This window comes from Cynoglossus semilaevis, chromosome 2 (genome assembly GCF_000523025.1).
Source record: "Cynoglossus semilaevis isolate Cse_v1.0 chromosome 2, Cse_v1.0, whole genome shotgun sequence".
In the NCBI taxonomy this organism is placed as follows: domain Eukaryota; kingdom Metazoa; phylum Chordata; class Actinopteri; order Pleuronectiformes; family Cynoglossidae; genus Cynoglossus; species Cynoglossus semilaevis.
This window is the reverse complement of record NC_024308.1, coordinates 5,409,992-5,435,781: the sequence shown is the minus strand read 5'-3', so window position 1 is coordinate 5,435,781 and position 25,790 is coordinate 5,409,992. Positions and strand designations below refer to the sequence as shown.

Below are 25,790 nucleotides of genomic sequence, written 5' to 3'. Positions count from 1 at the left end.
CAAATGCTTTCTGATGCAAATGTTTCAAAACTGTCTCCATGTTTCTCAGTCTCGGTCCCTGTGCTCCTCCCCTCTACCTGAGCCCTCGCCTTCCCTCACCTCCTCCTCCTCCTCCAGTCCTAGCGAGTGGGCACCTCAGGCTAGGGACAGTGACTGGGGGGGTCCAAACCGAGCTCCGAGTCCAGCCAGGATGGGACAAACGTCACCTCTTCCCTACCAGCAGCAGGAGCTTCAACAGAGACCATGTACGGTTCAGTGGTAACGACACTCAGATTTGGATTCTCTGTGCATTATTCTTACATCTGATCAAGTTTTGTATTTGTGATAATGAAATAAAAAGTCGTCACTAACTGTTGACTGAACCAGAATCCTCACCTCTGCTCCTCACAGTGCACGTGTCCAGAGGGCCCAGTCCCATTTCTCTGAGCACACAGGAGGCGTGGCCTGTGGCAGCAGCCATAACCGAGTACGTCAACGCCTACTTCAAAGGTGGACAACACAACCGGTCAGTCTGTCTGTCTGTCTGTGTGGACCTGATGTTGACACTCGGTGATCCTCATAATCACGTTGACTCTGTCGTCAACCACTTTCCTGTTTTCCCTCTTCTTCTGCAGATGTCTGGTGAAAATCACGGGCGACCTGACCATGTCCTTCCCAGCCGGCATCACCAGGATTTTCACAGCCAACCCCAACGTTCCTGTCCTCAGCTTCAGATTGGTCAACATCTCAAAGATAGATCACTTCCTGCCCAATCCGTCGCTGCTCTTCAGGTCTGTCTCTGTCGACCGTCGTCACAGGACAAACCTCTCGTCTCCTGTGTGTGAACCCGACTCCTCCTCTTCTCCACAGTGATCCATCTCAGAGTGACCCCGACACCAGGGACTTCTGGTTCAACATGCAGGCTCTACAGGTCTATCTGCAGAGAGAAGCTGAGCTCAACCCTCAGGCCTCGTACTACAACATTGGACTGATTAAGTATCAGGTCAGTGTTTTGAAATCCAAATCAGAAATACGTTAATGATCCTTTCGGCGGGGGCCGGGGGGGGGACTCTGTTGTGGTGCTGCGCCACAAACACTGTCCACTGATCAGAATAGTCGTCAGTCGACTAATCCTACTTTTAACTTACTGTCATCGACCTCCAGCGACAGCTTCTAGTCCTTGTCCCTGCCACAGGTTTCCTCTCAGGATCCAGGCCGGGCTCCTCTCCTGCTGTCGGCCGAGTGCCAGCGCAGCGGCACGGTGACTCGAGTCTCCCTGGATTATCACTGCTGCCCCGCCACCGCTCCCTCCACCCAACTCACTGCAGTCCAGGTGCTGCTGCCGCTGGACCACACTGCCACTGACCTGCAGTGTCAGCCTCCAGCCACCTGGTAAATACTGACGGTGCAGGAGAAATGATGCCGACTGTCAGGACGCAGGGATTTACATAAACAGTGTAATCCAGTGGATTATTTAAGTCAGACTACCGCTTCAGAAAGAGAGAGATTGGCCACATTAAGAATTTGAAGACACTTATAAAATGTGTGTGTGTGTGGCTCTGAGTAAAACCTCTTTAATTCAAGTGTTTATCTACAGATCACTGAGTAGTAGATTATTATTGGTTGTCTGAGAAACACTGCAAAATACACAGGAATGTCAATATTATTTTTCTTTAAAGATTATATTTTTTTTCATATGGTTAAAAATAGATTAAAGACTATTGAGTATATACTGAAATGAAATATTTATAAGATAATTTGGGTTTATTGATGAGAATAGTGGTTTGGAAATGTGTTTTTATTTTCATAACAATATGAAAAAACAGTTATAATAAAAGCACTCATTGTACTTCTTTTTATTACAATAACCAATACATAACAATATGAAGTTATAATAAAAGCACTCATTGTACTTCTGAAGATCTAATATGCATTGATTTTACTTGTGCTTTTTAACAACCCTTTAATGCAGATCCTTCACTGATGTCTCTGTGTTTCTGTTATCACCGTCTGTCTGTCGTCCTTTTATCGTCTTTGCAACTTCAACAGTAAAATGACAGATTTTTACATTACATTACTGACTCTCTCCCTCTCGGACAGGAACACTGAAGAACGGCGGCTGCTGTGGAAACTCTCCAACCTCTCACCGACCAACCACAGTAAAGGTCAGTCGCCCTGCTGTCCTGTCTCTCCACCTCTGTGCTGTCAGACAGGTCCACACTCACCTCTTCAGTAGCTGAATATATATATATATGGTTTCCTTATTTATTTCTTTATCTAAATTCTCAGTCTCACCCTGTTCTCTGTTCTTCTCGTGTGTCTATAATCTGGAGACGTGTCGTCGCTCGTCGACTGTAACGTTAGTGTTTTAAACTTCATCAGTCTGGTGGAGGTGAATCTGAAAAGGAAGGAGGTGGAGGAGCTGAACCGAGTTAGTTAGAGTTATAAAGACAAACCAGAAGTTTACCTCGTAGGTTATGAGTCAGTTTGGTCGTTGTTAATGTTTCATAAGAATGAGTCACATTTACGTTTTATGACTGTAGTGTTAATGTACCAGACAGGAGTCTCCAGTTTCTGTTTCCCCTCACACCTACAACGGTTTCTGTTCACCTTCACGTGTCATTGTTTCAGTGATGAAGAACAGAGGAGACAGAACAACCTCACACAGCAGCCACTCAGTGATGAATGAACATTTACACTAGGAGCCATTAAATCCCCTGAAAGGTCAAACTGACTTCCTTTGCATTGTCTTCAGCCGCAGCTTTACATCACGAACAGTGTCTGGCTGTGCTGAGGACAATGACGTTATTTTTTTTACCATTTTGGAGCGAGCAGGAAACGAAGCAGAAAAACAACAAACGCCTCTAACGTTCACTCAAAGGTCACGTAGAGATGAACACAGGCTCTGACAAAATATACAACAATATACCATTGAACTAAGGATGTTTTTTTTTCTGCAGTCGGCTGAACAGAAAGTGAGCAGAGCTTTTGCACCTAGACTGTTCAGACTGAGGTCGCTCTGGAAAAAACATTGGATATTTGTCCAATGTAGGGTCTCATTGATGTGGTCCCGGTGTTTGTGATGTCAAAAAAAAAAAAAAACGAGGTCGAGATACAGGTCATGTACCAAAAAACTGAACGTAGTCTAAGACGAGAAGTTCTTCTTCTGGTCTGTCTTCCTTCACTCCTGTTCTTCTTCTGTCTGTTTCTCTGTCACTGTCAACAAACTAATCCCACACTCAGACACCCCAATGAGCTGTTGTTCAGAGTAAACAGATGATGTGTTTGCAGTGTTGACAGGACGAGGGGCTGCAGCCCACTTCACTGTGACCTTGTCTGTCACTATTAACTATTCATCAGCCAGTGTCCCTGCTGTGATACCCAGACTCTGACTCTGTCTATCTGTGTCTCTGCCTGTGGCCTGTGCCCAGGCTCAGGGACCCTGTGTGCCAGCTGGCAGTGCCTGGAGGTTCCCCGAGGCCCCCCACCCAGCCTGGCCGTCCAGTTCGTGGGCTCTGGGGCCTCGCTGTCGGGCATGGATGTGGAGCTGGTGGGCAGCCGGTATCGTATGTCTCTGGTCAAGAAGAGATTTGCTACAGGTAAAAATGTACACAGATTCACTGTATACAGTTCACAGTGTCTCAGTTTTATAGAATACTGATAATAAATACTTGCCCCTGTAGAGGGCAACAGCAGAACAGAAGAAGATAAAAGTGTGTCAACCAAATGTGATAGAATTAACCTAGTGCAGAGTATTGCGATAAAACGTTTTCCCGGGGACAGTGAATGCATCACTGCTGTTCTCTTCTTTTCACACTTTCATCTCTGTCCTCTTCTCTCAGGGAAGTACATGGCCGGCTGCTCCCTGTGATGCAGCCTCAGTGACGCACTTTTCCAGATCTGGGTCCAGGGTCGGACACTGATCGCTCATAACAGGAGAAAAAAAAAAAAACACCCCATAACTGAAATGACTCTTTCTCTGTGGGTTTAGTTCAGCCTTGACAGACTGTGTGCTCTTAACCCCCTGAGGTGCCCTGTTGATGAGGACCAAGTCTTTCTTCTTCTTCTTCTTCGTCTCAATTTAAGCCTCTTCTGTACCCCATCTCTGAGACCCTTCTCTCTTCATATTGTGATGTGTTTCTTCTGGGGAAGAAAACTGGTTAAAAGGTTGTGGTCAGAACGTTTCCTCCGAAACAAACATGATTGAAGTGAAGAGCTTGTTCCTGAATGTGGATCATTTTTAATTTCTGTAAATACAGTAGGATGGTTCCGTCAGAGACGGTGTTTGTACGTCTGCCCGTGTTCCTGTGGGAGGTTTTGTGGCGTTAATATTTGATAGAAAAACAAATAATAATAATAATAAATGAATACCTGTGCTGTAACCATCTGTGGTTTACACCAGTTTATTATTATAACACGTTGTAACCAAGTACAAAATACAGCTCAACTATGCAGTTTATTACAGGCCATCATTATCATCATCGTCGTCTGTCCTTTGGCTAACGAAAGTGTAGTCAAGAACAGGTTTAAAAATACACAAAAATAATTGTTTATTATACTTGTGAGAGAAATTAAATCTAGTTTAATAAAAAATTGCCAAAAATCTAAAACAGCCTTACAAAACATTACAATGTACACATATAAAAATTACTCCCCCCCCCCCCCCCAAAAATAGCACAAAATAGCACTTGAAGGCAAATTACTGTGACGGACAAGAAGTTACCAAAAACAAAAAAAATTTAAATAAATGGAGATTTTCTCATCGCTACAACAAAACCGTCTGAGGGGAGAATGAAAGTAATAAAGCAGGTTAAACACCGGGTTCATTTAGAAGAGTTTATATAAATAGAAATCTCTGGTGACAGTTTTACAGCTTACTCTGTGTGAGAAGCAACACAGTAAATATTTGAAGGTCTGACACTGAGATACAAACCAGAGTGTGTGTGGGGAGAGGGAGAGAAAGTGAGAGATTAGGCAAAGGTTAAAGGCCACAGACCACACACACACACATTCTACACCATATAAAGATAATATATTTATATGTATATATTTAGCAGTTATTTTGGACAAATCTCCCAAATATTGTACGACATCTATTTCAAACAGAACATAAGACTTTATCTGCGTAACATCATGAGGTTAAAGTACGGTCCTTGAAGGTGGAACCATGTGTCAGCTCAGATGACGGAACCAACATAAACCAGTCGAGGTTTGATCCCATGTCCAGTTTACTGTTTTTTGGTTTCTGTCTCATGCTCCGCTGACTGAGAGACTACAGGTCTGCACATGTTAGAAATGTCAGAGAGAAGATTTTCAGAGGCTGCACCAGAGAGTAGGAGTTGGTAATGTTGCCTAACAGCTCTGTGTTTGTATTGGGGTTTTTTTATAGCTACTTTAGCTTTAGCCTCTGTAAGTATGTTGATTGGAATTATAAGTTAAATAAGTTAAATAAAAACATCTTTACCCTACAAATTTAGATTTGCAGATACTGTATTTTCCAGACTACAGGTCGAGCTGCTGGTAAGTAGTTGGGCCACTCCTCAATCCATCATCTATGGCCACAGGAGGGCACTGTCTACACTGAAGACTACACTGAATGTGAATGTGACCAAAACGACCGAGCTTTACTGCTGATTATTTATGTGATGGGATATTTATTAAGTACGGAACCAAAAACAGTGACGGTCCAACTGGAACTGATGGTGAAGGTGAATCTGACGACCGTCCATCTGAGGAGAAGACGGAGCTGGAGCTTCATCTTCCCCCAGAGCTGGTGGAATTGTTTTGATGTGATAGTCAAGTTTAGTAGTTTAGTAAATAATAAAAAAAGTTCCAAAGTTGAGTTTGATTTATAGATCATTGTGATTGTTTGTTTTGTTTTTTTCCCTCTTCTTGATGTATATTTGAACAGATATGACTAACGCGCTGGTGTGACAGATAGAAGGGAAAATGGGTAAGTATCAGTAATCACCATGATGCATTTTTGTAGTAGTAATTTTGTAATATCATTTTACAACGTCCAGAATACGTATGCAGCTCCTCTAGGGTGCAGCCCATAATTTAGGACTTGACTAATGTCTGCTAAAATGATTTGACCTTTGACAGCAGTTCTCCTTTAAAATAATTTAGCGGACAGACACCAAAGCCAGAAACCGGGCCGAGGGACACAAACTTCAACAGTGGCTACATCATCGTTTTGTTATTTAACACTCGCCTTGTGTCGTCTGAGCAGAACCGGAGCCAAGCATAGAATCTACTGAGGTATAAGAAACTAACGCAGCTGAGGTTACTGAACGTTACCTGTGTTCTCTACTGTGAGACTGAGGGTGGCGCCACTGAGGGACCCTGCTGGGATGAACTGAGGGAGAGGTCCTTTGGGTCAGTAGGTTGCATGTTTACCCTTTTTTTTGTTCTCATTTTTCTATATTTGCTGCGAGCTGCAGCAGAGGCAACGAGGATTCACACACCTAGGTGTCAACAATGTTAAAGGTGCTTTGAATGTCTGAGGTTTGGAGACGTTACATTCATACTGCGGTTGAGGCACAGCTGAGGGAGACAGAGACAGAGAGAGAGAGAGAGAGAGGGCGACGTCTGCAGTGGTGATAAAAACACAGCGATCTAAGGCACTCAAATGACACTATGGCACAGCTAGTGGAAATCCAGGAGAGAAACAAACAAACAAAATAAAAAAATAAAAAACCCACAAACACCCAAACCCGTGATACACACACCCCATAAAATGTACTGCACAAATTCTTTCACAGTTGCAACACAAAAAAAATAAAGACTCAGGCTGGTGTTAAACCTCTGTGAGTAAAAAAAAAAACGTGATCTTCCTGGGAAGTAATTCACTAATGAGCAGAGAGCTGATGATGCTACTTCCTATGTACACTGCACACACAGACTGCAGAAAGAAGAAGAAGAAGAAAAGGCCACCGGGTCCCACAGGGTCTCCTCAGATCCACTGTGGGCTCAGCTCAGGAGATGCTGGTCTTTGTGGCTGTGTGACTGATGGACTCACATTTCCTGCAGCGGGTGACTCATTTCAATCCTCTCTCTCTTCACAGCTGGTTCAGTTGGTCCTCTGGACCGGTCGGCGTCGCTGCCCATGTCGCTCAGCTCATCAGAGAAGGAGGAATCTGGAGGAGGAGACGACAGGAAGGGGTTGAGTTTATCTTTAAATGAAGCAGGTGGGTGACTCATGGTGAGTAGAACCCCCTCTCCTTAAAGGAAATACTACAAATAATCCCCTGAGTCTTATTCAACAAGCCACAGGAAACACATGGTGCTGTGTTGACCAGCAGTAACGCTGCCTTCACTGGTCACTGGTATAAATACAAACTAATGCAAAAGGAAAGTTTGTCACAAATTTCTTAAAACAAATTAGGCAGGATAATAAAAAATATTTCATCTGTTTGAGATTTTTTTTTATGAATATATTTTAATTAGTAGTAATAGTTAGTAAAACTAAGAACCTACCTTTTTCCAGCAGTGAAGGCATCAGAGACGTCAAGTCACTGAACTGTAATTTAGAGGGAACAAAATAATTAACAAAACAAAGTCTCCACTTCATCTCACTCACTGCTTTGATATTTATACATATTTTATGAATCACCTCTCCCATGACGGCAATAGGAGTTTCTCCTGTGGCCTGAGCCACACGATGCTCCACCAGATAAAACATGTACTCATCGTACAGGAGACGAATCAGGTGGAAGGAGCCGAAACTGGCTGCGCTCCTCAGGGTCAGGTCTCTGATCACCATGGAGCTGCGTGGAGGAGAGAGAGGACGACAGGAAATGTTCTTCAGAACCATTTCTATTCAGACATAGACCTGACTGAAGAGGCTGGACATGTTCATCCACCTGTAGAAAGACCATTTGAGCAGGAACTGTCGCGCAGCTTTGGGGAAGCTGGGGCTGCCCTGGTGTGGCTTCAGGACCTGAGTCACCACGTTGTCCAGCCAGGTCGCCCACTGATCTAGAGAGCTCTGCTGCTGCAGGGTGACCTTAAAGTCCTGCTCCAGACGCTGGACCACGCTCTCGTCACACTGACACACCCAGGACGCCTGTTCCTGTTGGACACACACAAACACAACTCAGCAGAGAACAGGGCTCAGGTCTGGACATAAGACCTGACTTGGAATTGATGAGTTGTCAACGTCTCTGGGTTAAACTGAGATAAACTGGACGACCGAGGAACAACTAACCTGGACATTAGCAAAGTCCACCCTGTTGAGGTCGGAGAGCATCTGGTTGATCTGGGAGGTGTTCTGGAGGACGGCACGAGCCGCCTGGGCCAGATGGTTCAGACTGGTGTAACGTCTCAGAGTCTGGGCAAACGCGCTGACCACAGCCACCTGAGGAGCAGAGATCACACAGAACTGATTCAGGACAGGATTCACTACGACCTGAGACCCCTGCGAAATAGTACTGTACACAAATGTGTTAAAAACACATTTCCAAAAACTCTGTGAAGTGAAACGCCCTGTGTCACCTTGGTGCGGACGATCTCCTGAGGGAAGCTGGTCATGGCGTTTGTCAGCCAACCCTCCAAACTCTTGGCAAAGTTACGAATGGCCTGAGTGAGAGTGCCTGACGAATGAGAGAGTCAGCGTTACAAGACTGGAGATTTAGAAGTTGTGACATAAAAAAAAAGGTGGTACTGACTGGGAACTGGACGCAGGACGTCAGGGATGAGGATCTCCACCAGTGCCTGGTAGAGAATGTGGTCACAGCTCCTCATCCACAGTCGCACCGGCTCATATTTACACAGCGCCACCAGCTTCTCTTGTGGAATCACACCTTCCATGTCGTCATCGCTGCACAAAGAAAAATGACAACCGTGGAAAAACTGCCACCTGGAAATGACGGCCTGATGAAACTCAACAGATGTTAAATGTGAATGGCTTAAATACTGTAAAAATACAATAATATTAATAATAATATAATAATAATAATCAGTCAAATCAGAATCCTTTTCGAGCCTGAGCTCTTCTGACCTGTTGCTGATGGACGTATTTTCGTCACTAGATGGCGGTGTTGAATACCAAAAAGTCTGCCACAGTTTCTCAATGTAGTGGAACTGGAGGTTCATCACCACATCCAGAGTGGCCTGCAGTGGAGCAGCAAAGGAGGGAGGAGGAGAGGGGAGGAGAAGGGGTGGGGGGGAACAAAACAGAGAGAGCTGAACCATGGCAACCAGACACACAACAAAGTTTGTGCAGGCAGCCTCTGGCTCACTCTGGGCCCTTCCCCGCTTAGACAATGAGCCAGCTCAAACACAGCTCCGTGCACATTAATCATCAGGAGGTTCCTGAGGAGCACCGCCGGGCCTCATCTGCAGTTTAATCTGCACAGCGTTCTTACGTTCTTCTACGTGCATTTGTCTCATTTCGTGGTGGAGGCGCTGACCACAACTGACCCTTCTTACTTCCTCTTTCCCATTTGAAAGGCAGGGTTTCCTAGTACAAGTGTCTTGGCAGTTTTCAAAGGGCAGAATCAGCGGCACCCAGCATGTGTGTTGCAATTAACACGCGTGTGGTTACGCTTTATTTTATCGACAAAAAACAGTCATCTGGTTGTCCTAGTGCATAAGATGTTCGACTAGATAAGACAACTTAGAGTGAAAGGGTAAACCCGGTGGTGCACGTGGCCAACAGAAACAGCAGCCTGACTCCAGATAACTGTCAACGGTCAAGTCCGTCTCTACTTCTGAGAAAGAAAAAAAATCTTAAGAGTTTGACTTGGGCCGTGCTCAGAGGTTCTCTCCTTTCACTCTCCTGCAGGACCTGAACTTGCCGCTGGGTCTTGTTACACAGCGGCTTCAATCACATGATATGTTTGTGCTTCCTCTCCAGCTGTCACCATGGTAACCTTGTTTACGGTTGCCCCCAGCAACAGGTCAAACACAGAACTCCAAAACAAAAAGCAGAATTCCCCAGACCCTCTTAACAAGAGCGTTTTTACCGCCACATTTTTTTATTACGCAGGAAAAGCAGCGTGTCTTAAAAAGAAAGAAAGGAGAAGGAGAAGTGTAAAGGAGAGACAAGCACGCACACACACGTACACACACACACATACACACGCACAGTCTGCTGTAAGCACCGGCTCGCTAAGATTAAACCCTTGTATTTGTAGAAGCATCACCAACGGTGCTATTAATTACACTGCACTCTGTTATTTTTTATTGGTCCATTTAATGATTGTCTATTGTTACTATAAATAGTAACAAATTCAGAGACCAACAGTGGACACACATCTATTCACAGCAGCCCTCCAAAGAGTTTAAATGGTTGGTTGGCAAAAGTAGAAAGATAAAACTATTACGGCCCCAAGATTTAATCATTTTAACAATAACTCCTCAGTATTACCCAGAGTCCAAAAACCTCTGACTAACTGCCAAGACACTTGTATTAAATCCAGGCTTGAATTTAAGGGCTGGCAATAGAGTCCTGAAAATAAAAAAAAATAAAAAAAACAGAACCAGGAAAACTGAAAAGTCTCAGTCAGACTGCAGTCTGCTGAGGACGGGACGACACGCACTGGACCGGAAACATAACATTTGGTCAGATGAGTTGAAACTGAAACGTTGTGGCTTATACACATACATACAGTGAGGTGAGGTGTATAAGGCAACAGGTAAGATGTTACCCAGAAAAAAAAACACACATTTTTCTCTGGGTTTGACAAAATAACATTAATTCTGTAATTTTTATACAAATTAATGTAATGAAAAAACTCAATTCTGAACTTCTCGGAAACAACAGGTGGCGCTTGATTTCCTACAAAGCGATGAGAGGCGTAAACATTAAACACCCAGAGACTGTGAGAGACGGTGAGAGTGACAGAAATGCAGCGGCGGACAAAGACAGGAGCCCATGTGCCTGTCCGCAGACAAGACAACACAAAGGCCCCGAGGGGAGGCCACCACAAAGACACCAAGATGTCCACCCAGAGTGCTGAAAGGTTAATTGGCATGTCTTGAAAGCAGCACGGAGATGAAAAGACATCTGGAACAAAGGGAGTGTGGTGAGGCTGGACAAGAGCAGGGCAGGGATAATATGATAAGACCACAGCTTCACCGCTTTGTTCGCTGCCTCTCCACTGCCTGGAAAGGCCCTTTACATGTAAATGTTTAATATTCTTTATACCAGTCTGCTGATTGAATAGGGGTGGGGATGGGGGGTGGGTGGGGTGTCATCTGTTAAGTCAAATTTATAACGATATCAAGGAAAGTTTTAACTCTTTAAAACTATCAAAAGTTTAGATTTTCTTAATGTTCAAGACAATTCTTTTACTTTGTTCTGTGCTTCCTTTTCTATACGCTTCCATGTGGTTTAGTTCACACGTGTTCAGCTAAACTATTTAAACTCTAGTTTAAATAATTCCAAGTGAAGTGATGTGGAAAAGAAAAGTAGACACAGAGGCAAGCCCCCCCGTACCCTCCTGCTGATTAACAAATGACTCCCAGTGACATAATTAACAATGCTGTGGACACGTGTTTTATACGTCTGAGATTACGTTTCTTCAAAGTTACAAATCTTCAAAGATTTGTATTTACGAGTAAATTGACTAGAGACGAACCAACCCCCCGTTTGTTGTTACTATGGTTACAGGGCTAAAGATGTCAGTGACAGTTACGATCCTGTTAAAAGGACGGCGTACTGCTGCTGTACTACACCATAATGTCGTAGGACTGTCGGGCTGAAGGTTTTCAACCACAGGCAGCAGCGATATGAGGAAGGTATCCATCCATCAGCAGGACGACTGTTCAGTACCAGATAATTAAGTCTTCTTTCTAAAGCACAATCCATTATCAGAGTCATAATAGTTTAATCTGTGCTAAAAAACCAATATCATTCATTATTCCATCGTCCTAATTTGTGTGGGATTCACCGAAGGCTCCAGTCAGTTATGAATCTCATTATGAAACATACCGTTTAATTGTGATGGGGAGTGTTTATGATGCTGTGTTTATGAGCAAGATGTTTATTGTTTTCCTGTGAGACAGAGCTACATGCTGTGTTTATGAGCAAGATGTTTATCATAGGATGTGAGCTCTGCTGCAGGTCGGGGTGTGAGCAGCTCGTTCCTGCACTTAAATGTAAAACTGTCAGGTGAGCAGATAGAATTACTAAAGAAGAAAAAGCTGAACCAAAGTGATGTGACCCACCTCACAGTGGTCCCTGTAGAGCGTCTGCAGCTTTTTGACATCATTCATGTTGATGCGCTCAGGCAACAGCTGAGTGCCCAAGTCAGGAGAGGGGAATGGAGGCAAAGTGTGAGATGTGTCTGCAGAAATATTAGACAGGTGTCACTCTTTACATGGAACTTTACTGTCTTACTGTCCACATAAAACAAAATGTCCTGTTGATGAAATGTATATGATAGATTAATTTTTGCTCTATGTTACAGCGCAATCGTGGTTTTGTTGCACTGATGGAAAACCACGGCACAGATAAGACAACGAACAGGAATGATGTTGAAGGTGGTGGTGTTACCATCTTTACCTATGTACTGCTGGTGGTGTTGGCTCTGAGCAGCCACAGACTGCTCTGGAGTGCTGTTACAGTTCTGAGAGCTTCCACACAGGCTGTCAGACATACCGTCCACCTTCTGTAGGGGCTTAAACCTGCAGACGGAGGACAGGGTGAATATCAGAGAAAGGGCTGAAAGTCAGGCAGCAGTCTGATGTTACTCATCATTTCAAGGAAGAAAACATTGATGAATTGTTGAAGGGTGAATAAAAGCCACATATTTTTAGGCATTTCTTATAGAAAAGAAAAGGAGAGTCCTGACCTCTGCTTCTGATGGACCGGTTGCTGCCTCATGGCCATGTACTGCGTGTCCTCCTGCAGACGATTCAGTGGTGAGTCTGGCTTCACCCTGATGCCGTAGTAATGGTACTTAGAGTTGCCTCTGATAGATTCAGTGATTGGGAAAAAAAAAGAAAAAAAAACAAAAAAGTACCAATGAGTAGGAAGAAACTTCATTTTAATTACTATCATTATCCTCTTTCATCAGCAGATCTCCGGTGCCTATAAGTATCATCATATTCATCACATCTGTAATGGTGACATGATTACAGTTATCTGCATCTTCAACACTGGCAACAAGTTCTACCCCATCCGTACCTGGTGCCAAGGCGGCGAGTCCTCAAGCCCATGAAGACGGAGCGGATGAGCTTGCCGAAGGAAGCTGCGTTGACCGGATCCAGTTTCTGCTCCTGACAGTGTCGCAAGTAGTGGTTATAGAGGGAGCAGCGGGGCAGACTGACTCCCTCTGCTGTCTCATAGTTGTCCAGGAGCCACTGAAGCTAAAAATACAACAACAGAGGCCACAGTCACACAATTAGTGATGAAAAAAAAATCTGTTCTATGACAGTCGCCCGGACAGTAATGGAGAGGAGCGGTCCATGATCTTATTATCACATCAAAAGATGGACGAACAGGTCTCATAACCATGGCTTTAGGAGGAACAACTCTATATTAATCACTGCTTTCCCAGCCCGTTGCTTGGTTCTCCTATTCTTTAATGAGGCAGTGAGACACCGCAGCATGAGAAATGGTTGATTAAGTGCACACTCAAAACATCTGAACAACAGTTTATTCTGACAAACCCTAATGAGGAGGACACAGTCATGGCTCTGCCTCCACCGTCACAATCAGAAATATCCGCATAGAAGGCTCCTACGGCCATTTTGTCAATCGAATTTGGAGCAGGTGCTTCAAACTCTAATCAAGATGGTCGTTGACTTTGTGAGACCCCAGCAGAGGTTAAGAGCTGCGGTTTAGAGGGGAATGCATCTGTACAATGCACATTTCTCAAGCGTGACAGGTTAGAATTTCAGTGCAATCATAATCAAGCGACAGCATCGTAAGAAGAGTGAGAGTCAGGCATCATTCACACAGACATCTGTCTGTAAACACTTTTTTGAAAAAAAAAACCCCTTCAGGGTGGGTGTGTGAATTTCTAATCATTGATGAGCTGAGTGTTTTTAACTGGAGTTTCTGGTCCTTAACTGTGTATTATTATTATTGGTGTCAAGAAGTAACTCTAGTAAGTCTATTTTAAGCTGTAACCCATTTTAACGCATTATTAAAAAAAGTCCCGTTATAGAGCTGGGGGAAGAGACTCGTAAATGTAACCTTTACCTTTGTGCATTACGAGTGTTTGCTTTCTACAGGACCTTCATTTATACATTTCACATCATCACAACTGACATTTGACACTTTGACTCTTGTTACAGATGAAGTGGAAACAGCCTTCACCTCTCATATGTACAGTTACTTCTGAGACCAGCAGAGGACCTACAATCTTCATCCAGGGCTTCAGTGACTCTGTCTATTTCTTGTACAGTCTATGTTAAGCAGTTGTGATGTTTTAACTGCAGGGGCAACAGGTCTGCGTGAATGTGCACTACGTTTGCAAAGGTCAGTGCGAGCATGCATGTCTTTTTTTTATATTAGTGGGGAAATTATACAAATAGGAGAGACATAAATCTGATTTGCAAATGTAAGTTCAAATTGAACCGAAGAAATTTAAAAAAAAAAAGTATCAGTAAGAGAGTGCAGAGACAGCAGGAGGTACTGTGTTCTACTGAGCAGGACAGGAAAACACACTACCTCTAGGATCAGCCACAAGTTTCTTTTTTCTTTTTTAAAAGGTTTTCTCATACCCTTGTTTTTTTTTTTTTAAAGGAAGTTCCTGGTTGACTTACATGGCTGTTGAGCAGGCTGCTTTTGTGACTTGCAATTCCTTCAGACTTTTGGAGGTTTTCAATCGCCATTTCAAGCTAAAGAAAGAAGCATGCAAAAAATAAATAAAATAAAATAACAGTGGACACAGAAGGGGACAGGAGGCAAAAGAATAGGAGATACAGAGGAAGAGAAGAGATTTTAAAAATAAAAACAACAAACGTAAATAAGACTGTTAGCCAGCAGCCAGATCTCAGCATTTCCATTAAAAACAGTCAGTGTTGAAGCCAAATCCATTACTGGTTGACAAAAGCATGCAAATCAAGGGACTTATAGGGTTAAGCTGCTCAGTGAAGACTTGCAGTCAGACACGCTAATGTATGCAAATAGGAACCACAAACAGGGCCACAGGTCACAGTAGGCTCTGGGACAATAGGTCAACAATGCCCCTCCATCTGAAATGGAGATACAATAACAATAACACTGACTTATTCTGTCAAAAAAATGGAGTCCAGCTGGTGCCGGGCAGAGCTAATGACCAAACCAGGGACAAAGTGTTAATTTGTACAGGAAAATCAAGCTGGAGCTCAAATGCAGAGATAGGAGCTATTGCAGCCACACTGGAGACGCAGAAGAAAAAGGGAAAAAGAAGCAGGCAGCATTCCAAGCCTTAAGAAGGCTTCAGAGGGCTCCTGGCCAAATGGTAATGAGCCCCAGGGGTTGCTTTGTTTTGCAGGATGCTCAAGTGCCTGTGAAAACCTCTGAAACAAGGCAGCGCTGAATTATTGAAGGCAGCGTCCTGATTCTACGAGCTCTCTGTCCTTTACTGCTCTGAGCTCTGAGTCCTACTGCACAGCCAGGTTAAGCCTGTGTCCCTCTCTCTCCCTCCCTTTACCTGCTGATTCTGATGCTGGCTCAGTCAGGATGGGGCCTCAGTAGTTTTACTTTAACATGACTGTACAGCACTGAAGGCAGTGATGATCATTATGTAGTTCAACTTGAGGGGATCCACTTCCAACTTGCAGAACATTTGCAAACTCCTCAGTGTTTCTACATAACATAAATGTGCACAACTTGGAGCACTGCTAAAAAACATGTGAAAGCTAGCTCACCATAGCTGATGAGGAGCGCGACGAGTGTGAGATGTGGTTGCGACTTCCCTCCATGTTTCCTCCGTGGATCAGGTAAGTACTTCCACTGGAGATGATGTGGCTGGTGCCCACGTCCATGGCAATTCCCACCATGCTGTGTGAGGGCACCCCACCACTGGCAGAGGAAACCACCGTGGTGGCGTGAGTGCCACTGGCCTGTGAGTCAAAGTAGTTTCCCCCGCTGTTTTGTCCGTACAGCTGAGCCTCAGGGTTGTAGGAGTAGGCTGATCGACTGTGGAGCAAAGGTGAGAAAAATACACAGTAACAATGTGCCCTACAACTTACACAGGAGGTTTGTAAAAAGATTCACATAAGGCAAATTTCCAGAAACTAATATCAGTGCATGTGTGTGTTTCACTACAGGAATGAAGACCCTAGAGCTGTTGAGCCCACATATGGCCCATGGAGCTCGGCCTGACTTCTAAATCCACACTAAGGTAAAATGTTCTACACTAGGCAAAAGAATATGGAGTTCCAAATATGACATCTGAAAAAATATCTAAAATACTGAATGTGCAAGGTTTTCATTAGTGTCTATAAAAAGTCTGGAATTTTTTGTGAGGATTTTCTTTTTCTTATTCCGACCTCTTGACTAAATATAATAAAATATTTGACCTTTGTTTAAAAAACCTTTCTGAACTTCTTTTTGGCAACCATAAATGTCAGTATTTAAAAATCTTAATTTAGGATGAAAGCTTTTCAGTAGCCAAATATCCTTACTTCGCTTACTACCACTTGTCAATATAATGTAAAAGAGAAAGAAATGCCAGTAAATGTTCTTCTAAAACCACGTACAAAACATATATAAAGTGAGAGACATAATAAAAGTGAATCTAAAGATGACTTACATGGTTCCATTGGGGTAAACAGTCTCCCCACTTTCTCCTACATATTGAACCTGGGAAGGATAAACATGCTGCACTGGCTGCACCTACAAACAAATAACACAAGTATTAAAGAGGGACACAGAAAATGGACTTGAAAATAAACAAATCACATTTATCTTCTGAGTCTCTATCTGGAGTCACTGCTCTGCTTCAGGAGGTAAATACTGCACTGGTAGGTAAATATAATCATACCAATATGGGTTGGTCAAAACATAATGTACCAGACGCAAAAGCATCAAAGAATCTACTGATTAAGCTTAATAATTTAATATAATGATTTTTCTAAAATGAATGCACTTGCTGTATTGTACCTGCTATATTTGAATAAAAATGTACATAAAGTCCTAATATTCAGATGGGACTAGAAATCCATCTTCCAGTGAAAAGGGTAAACTGTAGTTCTTCCCTGGAAAAGCAAAAACACATGGACTGAATTGATGGTATTTAAAAGTGAAAAACAGACCAAGATAAAACCACCATTGTTCCAATAACTCCCCATCTGCTGTCACCCTGTCAGCTCGGATGCCAGTTTCCACCATTAGACACTACACATTACAGTGATTTAGAGTTGGGATTTGGTTCAAGCCCCCAGGAGCATCACAAATGTTTGCAGCAAGGTCACATTCTACCCAAAGCCTCTGAGAAGACCGGTGTCATGCACAATTTCAAAAAGATACTATATTTAGGTCACTCAGATATGCAAGCAAGCAGGCAGGCAAGTGGCCCAGGCTCAGCCAGGGAAAGACACAGCGAGGGGCACAGGAAGCAGGAGAAACACTTCACCTCTGGATGAGCAGCTGTCAGTGAAACAGATGGGCAGCCGACGCTGCTGAAAGCCTCATACATTCTGTGTGATAGCAGCAATCATTTAGGGTCATTACCAATCACATTCTGTGACAAACTTGACCACTTAAGTACGATTTAAGCAGACTGTGAAGTGTTGACGTGGCAGGCAATTATAATAACAGTGAGTTAGAAGATAAATGAAGATGCAGGTAGGAGCAGGTTTGACGCTGTCAGACTGTCGTCGTTAATATTTCAGTGTCACAGAGTTGTTTACACATGTAAATCAGACGTAGACATTGTTTTTATACATGTCAGTCAAAGACCACAACCACAACCACTGACCACTCATTACAAAACAGGTATTTCCATGAGAATATCCACCATGTATCTCTGCGGTTGGAAACCTCTTAATGTCTCAGACTCAGTCACTATCCCATTCATATTACAAATGTATGATATTTGAAGGGATTGACATGTTCTCACAGCACTGTATATGTATGTACAGCACTGTGTACCTGCTGCTGAGGAACCTGTTGAACCCTGGGAACTGAAAGCTGCTGTACTTCTCCTCCCTTCTGAGCTGAGCCTGAGGCTTGAACCAGCACCCTCTGCGTGGATACAAGACATAACTCATTTACATAGGTATGCAAGTGCGATCACACACAGATGACTGTGAACACAAAGTCAACACATCATTAGCAGATATATGAGCAAATCCCTGCCCCCCCCCCCCCCCCCCCCCCCCCCCCCCAAGCCTCATCTCTGGGCAGGCAGAAACATTTGTGATGATTGTGATAGACAGGAATTGGAAAACATAACTTAAAAATATTATAGTAATACCTTTTTGCATCTGTCAGTGGTTAACTGTTTTTGTTTTTTTTTGCAGTCACAGAAGAGAAATTTAGTTTGCTAATGTACTGGGTTTATTTAAAAAAAATTCTTTTTGCTCGAGCCTAAAAAATAAAAGAAAAGGAAGGAACCCTTCCTGCTGGATTGGCCTTGGGCCCAGGGAACTGCAGGAAAAATGAAAAGGTTGCTGACATCGTATAAGCTAGTTACTGCACTAGAATGGAAATTTGACCATAAGTACATCCTGTAGATATTGTCCTGTGCTTAAGCACTGATACAAATAGAAGGTCCCTGGACTCTGGTCTAGAGATTGTTACGGGTACCAGTAAATGTGTTAGCATAACTGGACTTCTATGCTTATCTGACTGAAATACATGTTAATGTGTTAGCCTGACTTAAAAAGTATTACAGGAAATTTGAAAATGATGTTTGAAGGCCAAGACCTAAACTTTCATGTATTGAGCTTTCACAGCCCATGCTGTCATCTATGCTAAACTAATGTAATAACAATAAAGGACATATTTTACCTGTAAGACAGTTTAGATGCCTATTTACAATCGTGAATTATTGGAACTTTTCAACGTGGAGTACAACCTTCTTCTGTAAAACAATGTTTCTTATGCATGTGTACTAGGACAAACCTAATCAAACTGGAAGACAAGCCACAATTGTGACTAGTCCTCAACGTGCATGCAAACACGATGAGTGATTTTGTCCCTTTTTCCTGTCATTAGAGCATCAGCAGGACAGAGGTTACGGCCCTACCTGCTGGGAGGCTGGGACAGGCTGTACCACAGGAGCCTGGGTTGATGACGTCCGCAGCGCCGCCACGCTGGTCGTACTTTCTGACCCTCCCTCTGAGCTCTGCATGCTGGATTGGTTAAGGAGACATGGGCAAGAAAAGGAAGACGAGAAGTTTAGGCCAGGCAAAAGAAAATACAGGTAAATGATTGGAAATCATTTGAGTTTTCAATGCCTATGCACTGGGATAGTAATTCATAACACAGAAGCTGTTACCCCACCCCTCTCTAGTGAAGACACCAGAGTAATTACTGGGCCCTGAGTGGGGTTTTGCTTGTTAATTTAAGCTGAGTCACTGTCAAAACTTCAGAGACTGCCCACCTTTGGTGCACATCCATGGCAAAATAAACAGTAACACACTTTCAGACAGAAATGAACTTTTTTCTGTAGTTAAAACTGACCAGATCCTGGTAAAAAAAATTAACAGTGAAGGACTTCAACGTTACTTCATGAGGGCCAAACCCACTACTGCTGCTGGCCTTTCCACTGGGTGACAATGTGCACAGCATAGCAAAGGGGAGCTAAAATTGGAGTGACAAAAAGGCTTTCTTAAAAGAGGAAAAGGACAAGAGGGGTAATGAGCAGGAGTAAGGCAGACCCAGAGGAGAATAGAGGAAGAACAAAAAAAAAAAAAAAAAAAAACTTTTCCATCCAGATCTGAAAGCAATAACTGCAAGGAGAGAGGAATGAAAACGGTGGTGGGGCTCCAGCCCTGCCAGGGTCCTGATGATATCCAGTGTTAGATTCTAGCGAGAACAGTTTCACTGAGGGCTCCAATAATCCAGCTGATATGAGGAAATTCCTCAATGCTTTGTAAACGTTTGTCGGTTGCCATGGTGAGGTATCCATGACAACCACCCCCAACTCAAACCTTGTACCCCATTCACTCTCTGCAATACCCTCCTCCCCTTCCAACCCCTTTGTAAAGCTTTTGCACAGGAACTTTTTCGAGTGCGACCACAAAAAGGAGAGGGGGAGGGAGGAGGATTAGAATATGGGAGATACAGCATAGTTGGGGAGGGGAGGGGGTTGAATCGATAAACAGTCTTTGGTTAAAGGCAGAAATACAGGAGGAGCTGGAAAAGTGAGTAGGCAGAGAGGAGAACGTGTTCACAGAAGCGCAAAGGCAGCAAGACACAACTGACTTAAGCCTTGCTGCATCGTGTTAGTCAACACATATGACAGACTACAGTGTTATTTTAATTTACTGGAAAAGACCTAACAGATAGCGCTGAGGCTGCAGCAGTGTGCACACTCGGCTACGAGCAACAGGTGCAGCCAACATGACTCTAGCTGCACAACAAAAACAATTACACCAGTGTTTTCGCTGTTTGCACTCACTGATTCTGTCACATCTGCATTAAAAAGATGCACTCACTCAGACTAAGTGACTGTAAATGCTCGCTGTATTTTATCAGTAAATTGAAAAGTGCGCCCTTTACTGAGCAACAGATTGAACTCGGACACAACAGGAGAAGCAGTGATGGAAACTAATTTAGCACTTTGTTTAAGAGGAGACAAAAGCTTTGCGGCCACAACAAAAACAAAGTCCAGGAAGATTGCTGGAGATGACAAGAAATGGAAAATAAATGTAACCCAGTTGCAGCTCTAACATAAATGTTATGTCCTACGGTTGCAGAATATTTTTAGGCCGTGATATAACAAGATAATTCCACTAAATCACACAGAGACTTAAAATGCCACCTCGAAATGTAACAAAATGCAGCCATCACAGGTTAAAACAAGATCCAAAACATCCCTTACATCCGTGACTAATCTTTTTCCACTGGTAGGATTTAGATTGAACAAACTCCCTTATGATCTTTACAGCATTTATTACTTCAGCTCAGAAATAGTAAACAGTCATTTTTCAGTAATTTCAGCCAGAGGTGCCAAAGACATACTGTACATGATATTTTTAATTCTTCAAAGTAAATTATCAGTCCTACCCAAAGTACAAGTGAAAACTAAGATAAAAAAAGAACAGTTAACATTAATGTTTAAGCAAAACACCAAAACAAAATAAACCAGTAAACTGGAGATTTTTCAAAGACTTTACTAAACCAGTGTGGAAACCAATGATGGGCAAATGATTGGCCATCAACAGGCAAGGGTGGGGCATTTTCTTCTACAATTGGGTGTACAGATACCATTCTAAAAGGAAACATATTATGTAGTTCTTGTTTTAATCGAGTTTAGAAATAGGACAGATACGACATATGGTACAAAACATATTGTATCAGCTTTTTCAACTGGACCAGGGCTTTACAGCTGCATTAGACTTTTGATGTTATAGCCTTTAAAGATGCTTGTAAGTCTGACAGCTTGAGTTAAGGTACTTAATAAACTAAACTATATATGTTTAAGACAATCTGTACAAGAAAAATACAAGCTGTGGTTGTAAGTGTCAGACATGACACCCAGCTGATGTCATGAGATTTGGTTGGTGGGATTCTCCAGTGTTTTCCGTTCACATTCAAGGAACACAGCAGGAGATTGTCTGGGTGAGATTCATCACAACAGCAGGAGAATCTGCTGGAGTTCGAGAAGCAGCAGACAAAACATGTGGTCCGTTCACCCAGTATTAAAAAATAAGCTACAAAAGACATCAGGTCAACAAACCTCAGGTTTACATCTCGCAAGGTTTGGGTGTGCCACCTGTGGTATTTTCCATGTGGAATGATTTTGCCACAAGAAAGCAAAACTCTGCCCACATTAGTGCGGGCAGCTTGGGTGGAGGAGTCTGTGATGATAATTCCTGATATTTGTCAATCTTCAAACACACACAGTTAGGTCCTCTGCCAGGATCCATCCTCTGTGCATTTCTTTAAGCCACAATTAGCACTTAGGCGTAAAGACATCCATAATATAACTTGTCCTCACATGTCTTTCTTGTGTGTTCTTTAAATTCCACATGAGCATTATCACAGTAATGCTAACAAGAGGCAAACATTCATAAAGGCTGTTGGGATTGTCATGCACCTTTCTTAAGCTAGGAATTTGTTTGTGGAGTGTCAGTTCAGTTATAAATACACCTGTAACAATTACATTATTCATCTTTCTACTTGTCATTTTTTTTCCAGAGGAAGTCACACTGCACTGTGGGCTTTCTGTGTAATTAAAAGTAGGCAGGAGTACAAGATGGTGAGGGATCAAGAACAACAGCCTTGACCTTTATGTTTTCAGTCTTTAAAAAAAACAAAACACAGATAATAAGTATGGTGATATTTCTGAGTCAGTGCAAATTAAACAGATAAACAGAAAGGAGTCAAAGAGAGACCATAATTTTACTTGATGCAAGAAGATAAAAGATGTCTTAGAACACAGAAGCAGAAAAAGGCAGGAGATACAGAAAACGCTTCAACAAACGCTGCTCAGAAAAGACTGCTGTTTAGGAAAATGTCAACTTTATGCATGTTTTTATGTCCGTTCTATGTGTCCTGCTTTTACTCTAGAAAATTCCAAAAACATTTAAGATTTCAAAAACAATCCTTGCTCTCAACAGTTACAGTTCACAAGCTTTGGAGACTGTAAAAACACAGGAACAGACACTTTAACACAAACCCTTTAAGTCCCCAAAACCACTCATTAATACAAGACTCTTTAATGTTAATAGAGCAGACGGGATTTAAACATCTGACAGTTTCAACTTAAATCAGAGAAAACACATACAGATGTTCAATTAAAAGCAGGAGCCCACAGTCTTGGCTCATGTTTGCACTGGCCCACATTGTTTGCAGAGCAACAACGGTTGCCAGTGGCAACACCGTCCACTCCCAGGAGCCTGTTGCCATGCAACCAACAGAATACTTCCCAAACCAAACAATGCCATCCCCCCACCTGATCTCTCCTATCTAATACTTAGTTAGAACTTACAATTTATACTGTGAAAAACTATTAATTTCATACAGCAGGAGATTTGGAGGTTGTGCTGTGGTTCTACAGAAATGTACAGAGTTTGTAGCAGTTCTAACCTAAAAGGAAAGGACAGAGTGGTCTGTTTTTGTAACTAGTTTGTGGTAAAAAGGAGGACGAATGTTTAAGTCATCAGGAAGACAACAGTCCATTCTTTTAAGCTGCTTTTTATCCATGCTCCCCAAAAACAACACACTCAAAGGCAAGTTGAAGAGCAGAATGTAAAAATGCTTAAAGTGGGTGACACATTTCTAAAAACACACTGGAAACATAAAAAATGATGGCACTATGTGTGTATTCTCATATATTCGTGCTGCTAAGGATGATTTCATACGCCAATCTCTACAGGGAAAAAAAATCTGATTCTAATGAAGAAAGTCTTCTACTCGAGGCTCCTGTCAAATTGAGTATGAAAATATAAATTGTACTTAGGTCAATGTCATGTTTAGGCAAATGATTTGTAATTGGATTGGCTAAGGATCTGAACAGGTTGCACAAATTAACACACAAGTCGATGCTGAATCCTAACAAGAATAGCTGCACAAACCAGTGTGTGTGTGTGTGTCTGTGCGCTCTGTGGAAGAGCAACAGGTCTCTGCTGTGGCTCTTACATACATGTCGTTCCTAATTAGAGGATTCATTGAGTTGAATATATTTTCAACACAAAAGTTCTGAGATCACACAGGCACACGCTCACAAAGTGGATTAAGATATGATAAGAGATTTCCACAAGAGAGGCTGTTCTTCAAGCCTGTCTCATTAATTCATGACTAATCCAATCAAAGCGGCTCTTGGGGTCTGCAGATGGCAGACAGAGAGAGAAAGAGAGAGAGCGAGATTGAGAGGGGGCATATATATAGAAAGGCACTGGCCACTATCTCTGATCCAGGCTAAGACCCCCCCGCCCCACCCCGCCCCCACAGCTCCTCTCCCCACCTCTGGCCATCAGCACGACCTGTCCACTCTGTCACCACGAGCGCTGCAGGGCCTGACAGCCACAGAGAGAGGGATCAAACCGTTGCCATGGAGATTGTGTGTTCGTCCACACTCTGCTCTCACAACTTCCTCCCCCAACGCTGTATATATTCTAACCCTTTCTAGATTGCCACTGCCCTCCACTCCTCTTCCAACCTTCTGAGTGTCTTCGTCTTTAACATATCTTACATCTAGTGATTAAAAACCAACAGATGTGTAGAAGCTCACCTTAAAAAAAAAAGAAGTACACTACCGGGGAAATGAAGGAAAGTGAAAAGGTCACCATAAAAAGAAATTCCCATCTTTTAAGTATTTGTCATGTTAGAGCTGTAAAGGTAGACACTTGAATCACTGAAGGTCATAAAAAGATTCTGCCAAGACTTTAGTGATTCATTCAAATGTGTCCACATGCTTCATATGTAATGGGCTATAACAAAGCCTAGGTGCTGACATAAGCTGTGATGGTCTTCAAAAGACCACAAGAAAAGGTTTGTGACAACAGTATGTTTTCAAGTCAATTGGTTACTGATTAAACAAGTAATGACTAAATTACAATGGGTCTTATGTGGACAAAAAGCATCTTGGGTAATGTATAGACAACTGCGTTTTAGTACAACAGCACAAGATTATAATGTTTTAAATATATCTAAAACTTGGTCAAAAATGTTTTTTGTTTTCCTTTAACTGTTTCTTTGACAATTTCATGTTCTAGGACAACAGCAACTGCATAAACTAGTGTTTGTTTCATGCACTTTGACTATAACTCAGTCAGAATGCTAGAGAAAAACTTAAACCTAAAGGGATTTATTGTTGTCAGGAGTTAAACAAGAGTATCTGCGATACGCTAGATAAACTTTAAAATGCAGTGCATCTGTGTTTCACTTTGATACAGAGTAAAAGAAATCACAGAAGGAGTAGTTGGCACTCAGGTATTTTCCTTTAGAGAGATAAAGAGATAGTCAGATATTAATAAAATCCCTTAAGGGAAACTTATTATCTATTTTAGCTTTTAATAAAAAAATGTTTGGTCAGCCATATATTAAACACATGATCTTAAAAATGGGCAGCTTGCTATCTGGCCACCTTGGGATAAACCTAGTGACAGATAGAATCAAAACTACAGTCTGACACTTAGATACCTCAGTCATGCCCTGACTTGCATACTATTCTAAGAAATTGCACAGTCAAGCAGCAGCAGTAGGAATAAAATTATTTGTGACATTTCTGATCAGATTTTTGCTCTCTTCAACAGGTGTGTTTTTCCACTCTGAGTTCTTATATCCCAGGGAACCAGACTATGCAGAGCTGACCTAAGATGCCTCGATCTTGACCGATGAATCTGAGATAAGGTTAGTCTTCATTTTGAGTGGGTGTCAGACACTGACAATCCTCACACTGTATGCCCCAACACACACCACCTGACACAAACAACACGTCACCAGTTAATGTTTCACATCTGAGATGGGTGTGTGGTCCTTCTCAGTGTCAGTGCATACATTTAAAAAAAATCCCCTCTTTTTGCGGGCACTCCAGATGATTTTACCTCTTAACATGCTCAATGTATCATTACAAGTGCCATGCAACATTAAGGAGTCTCTTTTGAGACACCTTATAAGAAAAGCAATCAAATATCTTTTGTAATCTTCACAATTGTTCTGAACTGATACCAGCAAATTTACTTACAACATTTGCTTTGGTGCTTTTACAGTGATGTGATTCTTACCTTTAGTCAAAGAAACACATCTTAAG

At 42.5% G+C, this 25,790-nt stretch overlaps 3 protein-coding genes and 1 long non-coding RNA gene across 8 annotated transcripts in view; 3 read left to right on the top strand and 1 right to left on the bottom strand.

Annotated features, from left to right (window-relative positions):
• fcho1 (FCH and mu domain containing endocytic adaptor 1) overlaps positions 1-3,925 on the top strand; it is a 42,120-nt gene extending 38,195 nt beyond the window's left edge. Inside the window, exons 20-27 of the mRNA XM_025053494.1 lie at positions 21-245; positions 391-505; positions 615-770; positions 850-982; positions 1,175-1,371; positions 2,080-2,144; positions 3,411-3,578; positions 3,822-3,925. Of these exons, the coding sequence (XP_024909262.1) occupies positions 21-245; positions 391-505; positions 615-770; positions 850-982; positions 1,175-1,371; positions 2,080-2,144; positions 3,411-3,578; positions 3,822-3,850 (1,088 nt within the window). The 3' untranslated portion in view covers positions 3,851-3,925. The remainder of the gene's footprint in view (positions 1-20; positions 246-390; positions 506-614; positions 771-849; positions 983-1,174; positions 1,372-2,079; positions 2,145-3,410; positions 3,579-3,821) is intronic.
• Positions 3,926-5,856: 1,931 nt separating this feature from the next.
• rfx2 (regulatory factor X, 2 (influences HLA class II expression)) overlaps positions 5,857-25,790 on the bottom strand; it is a 24,582-nt gene continuing 4,648 nt past the window's right edge. The window contains exons 2-18 of one of the 4 annotated variants that reach the window (XM_008332965.3): positions 19,116-19,221; positions 18,017-18,109; positions 16,677-16,759; positions 15,790-16,060; positions 14,701-14,775; positions 13,115-13,296; positions 12,780-12,899; positions 12,491-12,612; positions 12,154-12,272; positions 8,981-9,093; positions 8,649-8,800; positions 8,476-8,573; positions 8,189-8,338; positions 7,845-8,053; positions 7,595-7,748; positions 7,459-7,501; positions 5,857-7,118 (exon numbers count right to left, since the gene is read on the bottom strand). In XM_008332965.3, the coding sequence (XP_008331187.1) occupies positions 6,997-7,118; positions 7,459-7,501; positions 7,595-7,748; positions 7,845-8,053; positions 8,189-8,338; positions 8,476-8,573; positions 8,649-8,800; positions 8,981-9,093; positions 12,154-12,272; positions 12,491-12,612; positions 12,780-12,899; positions 13,115-13,296; positions 14,701-14,775; positions 15,790-16,060; positions 16,677-16,759; positions 18,017-18,109; positions 19,116-19,220 (2,211 nt within the window). In that variant the 5' untranslated portion in view covers position 19,221 and the 3' untranslated portion in view covers positions 5,857-6,996. Of the gene's footprint in view, positions 7,119-7,458; positions 7,502-7,594; positions 7,749-7,844; positions 8,054-8,188; positions 8,339-8,475; positions 8,574-8,648; positions 8,801-8,980; positions 9,094-12,153; positions 12,273-12,490; positions 12,613-12,779; positions 12,900-13,114; positions 13,297-14,700; positions 14,776-15,789; positions 16,061-16,676; positions 16,760-18,016; positions 18,110-19,115; positions 19,238-25,790 lie in introns of those variants that run through there. The other 3 variants (XM_025054148.1, XM_008332973.3, XM_008332982.3) reach the window with 3 other exon arrangements.
• On the top strand, positions 9,100-13,146 carry LOC112486765 (uncharacterized). The gene is made up of 4 exons (XR_003049227.1): positions 9,100-11,107; positions 12,396-12,630; positions 12,745-12,849; positions 13,005-13,146. It is a non-coding gene; the product is annotated as an uncharacterized LOC112486765 (long non-coding RNA).
• Positions 19,158-25,790, top strand: part of LOC103395324 (long-chain-fatty-acid--CoA ligase ACSBG2-like) — a 32,621-nt gene continuing 25,988 nt past the window's right edge. For both annotated transcript variants that reach the window (XM_025054147.1, XM_025054146.1), the window contains exons 1-2: positions 19,158-19,292; positions 25,294-25,390. The gene's annotated coding sequence lies outside the window, so the exon portion shown is untranslated. The remainder of the gene's footprint in view (positions 19,293-25,293; positions 25,391-25,790) is intronic.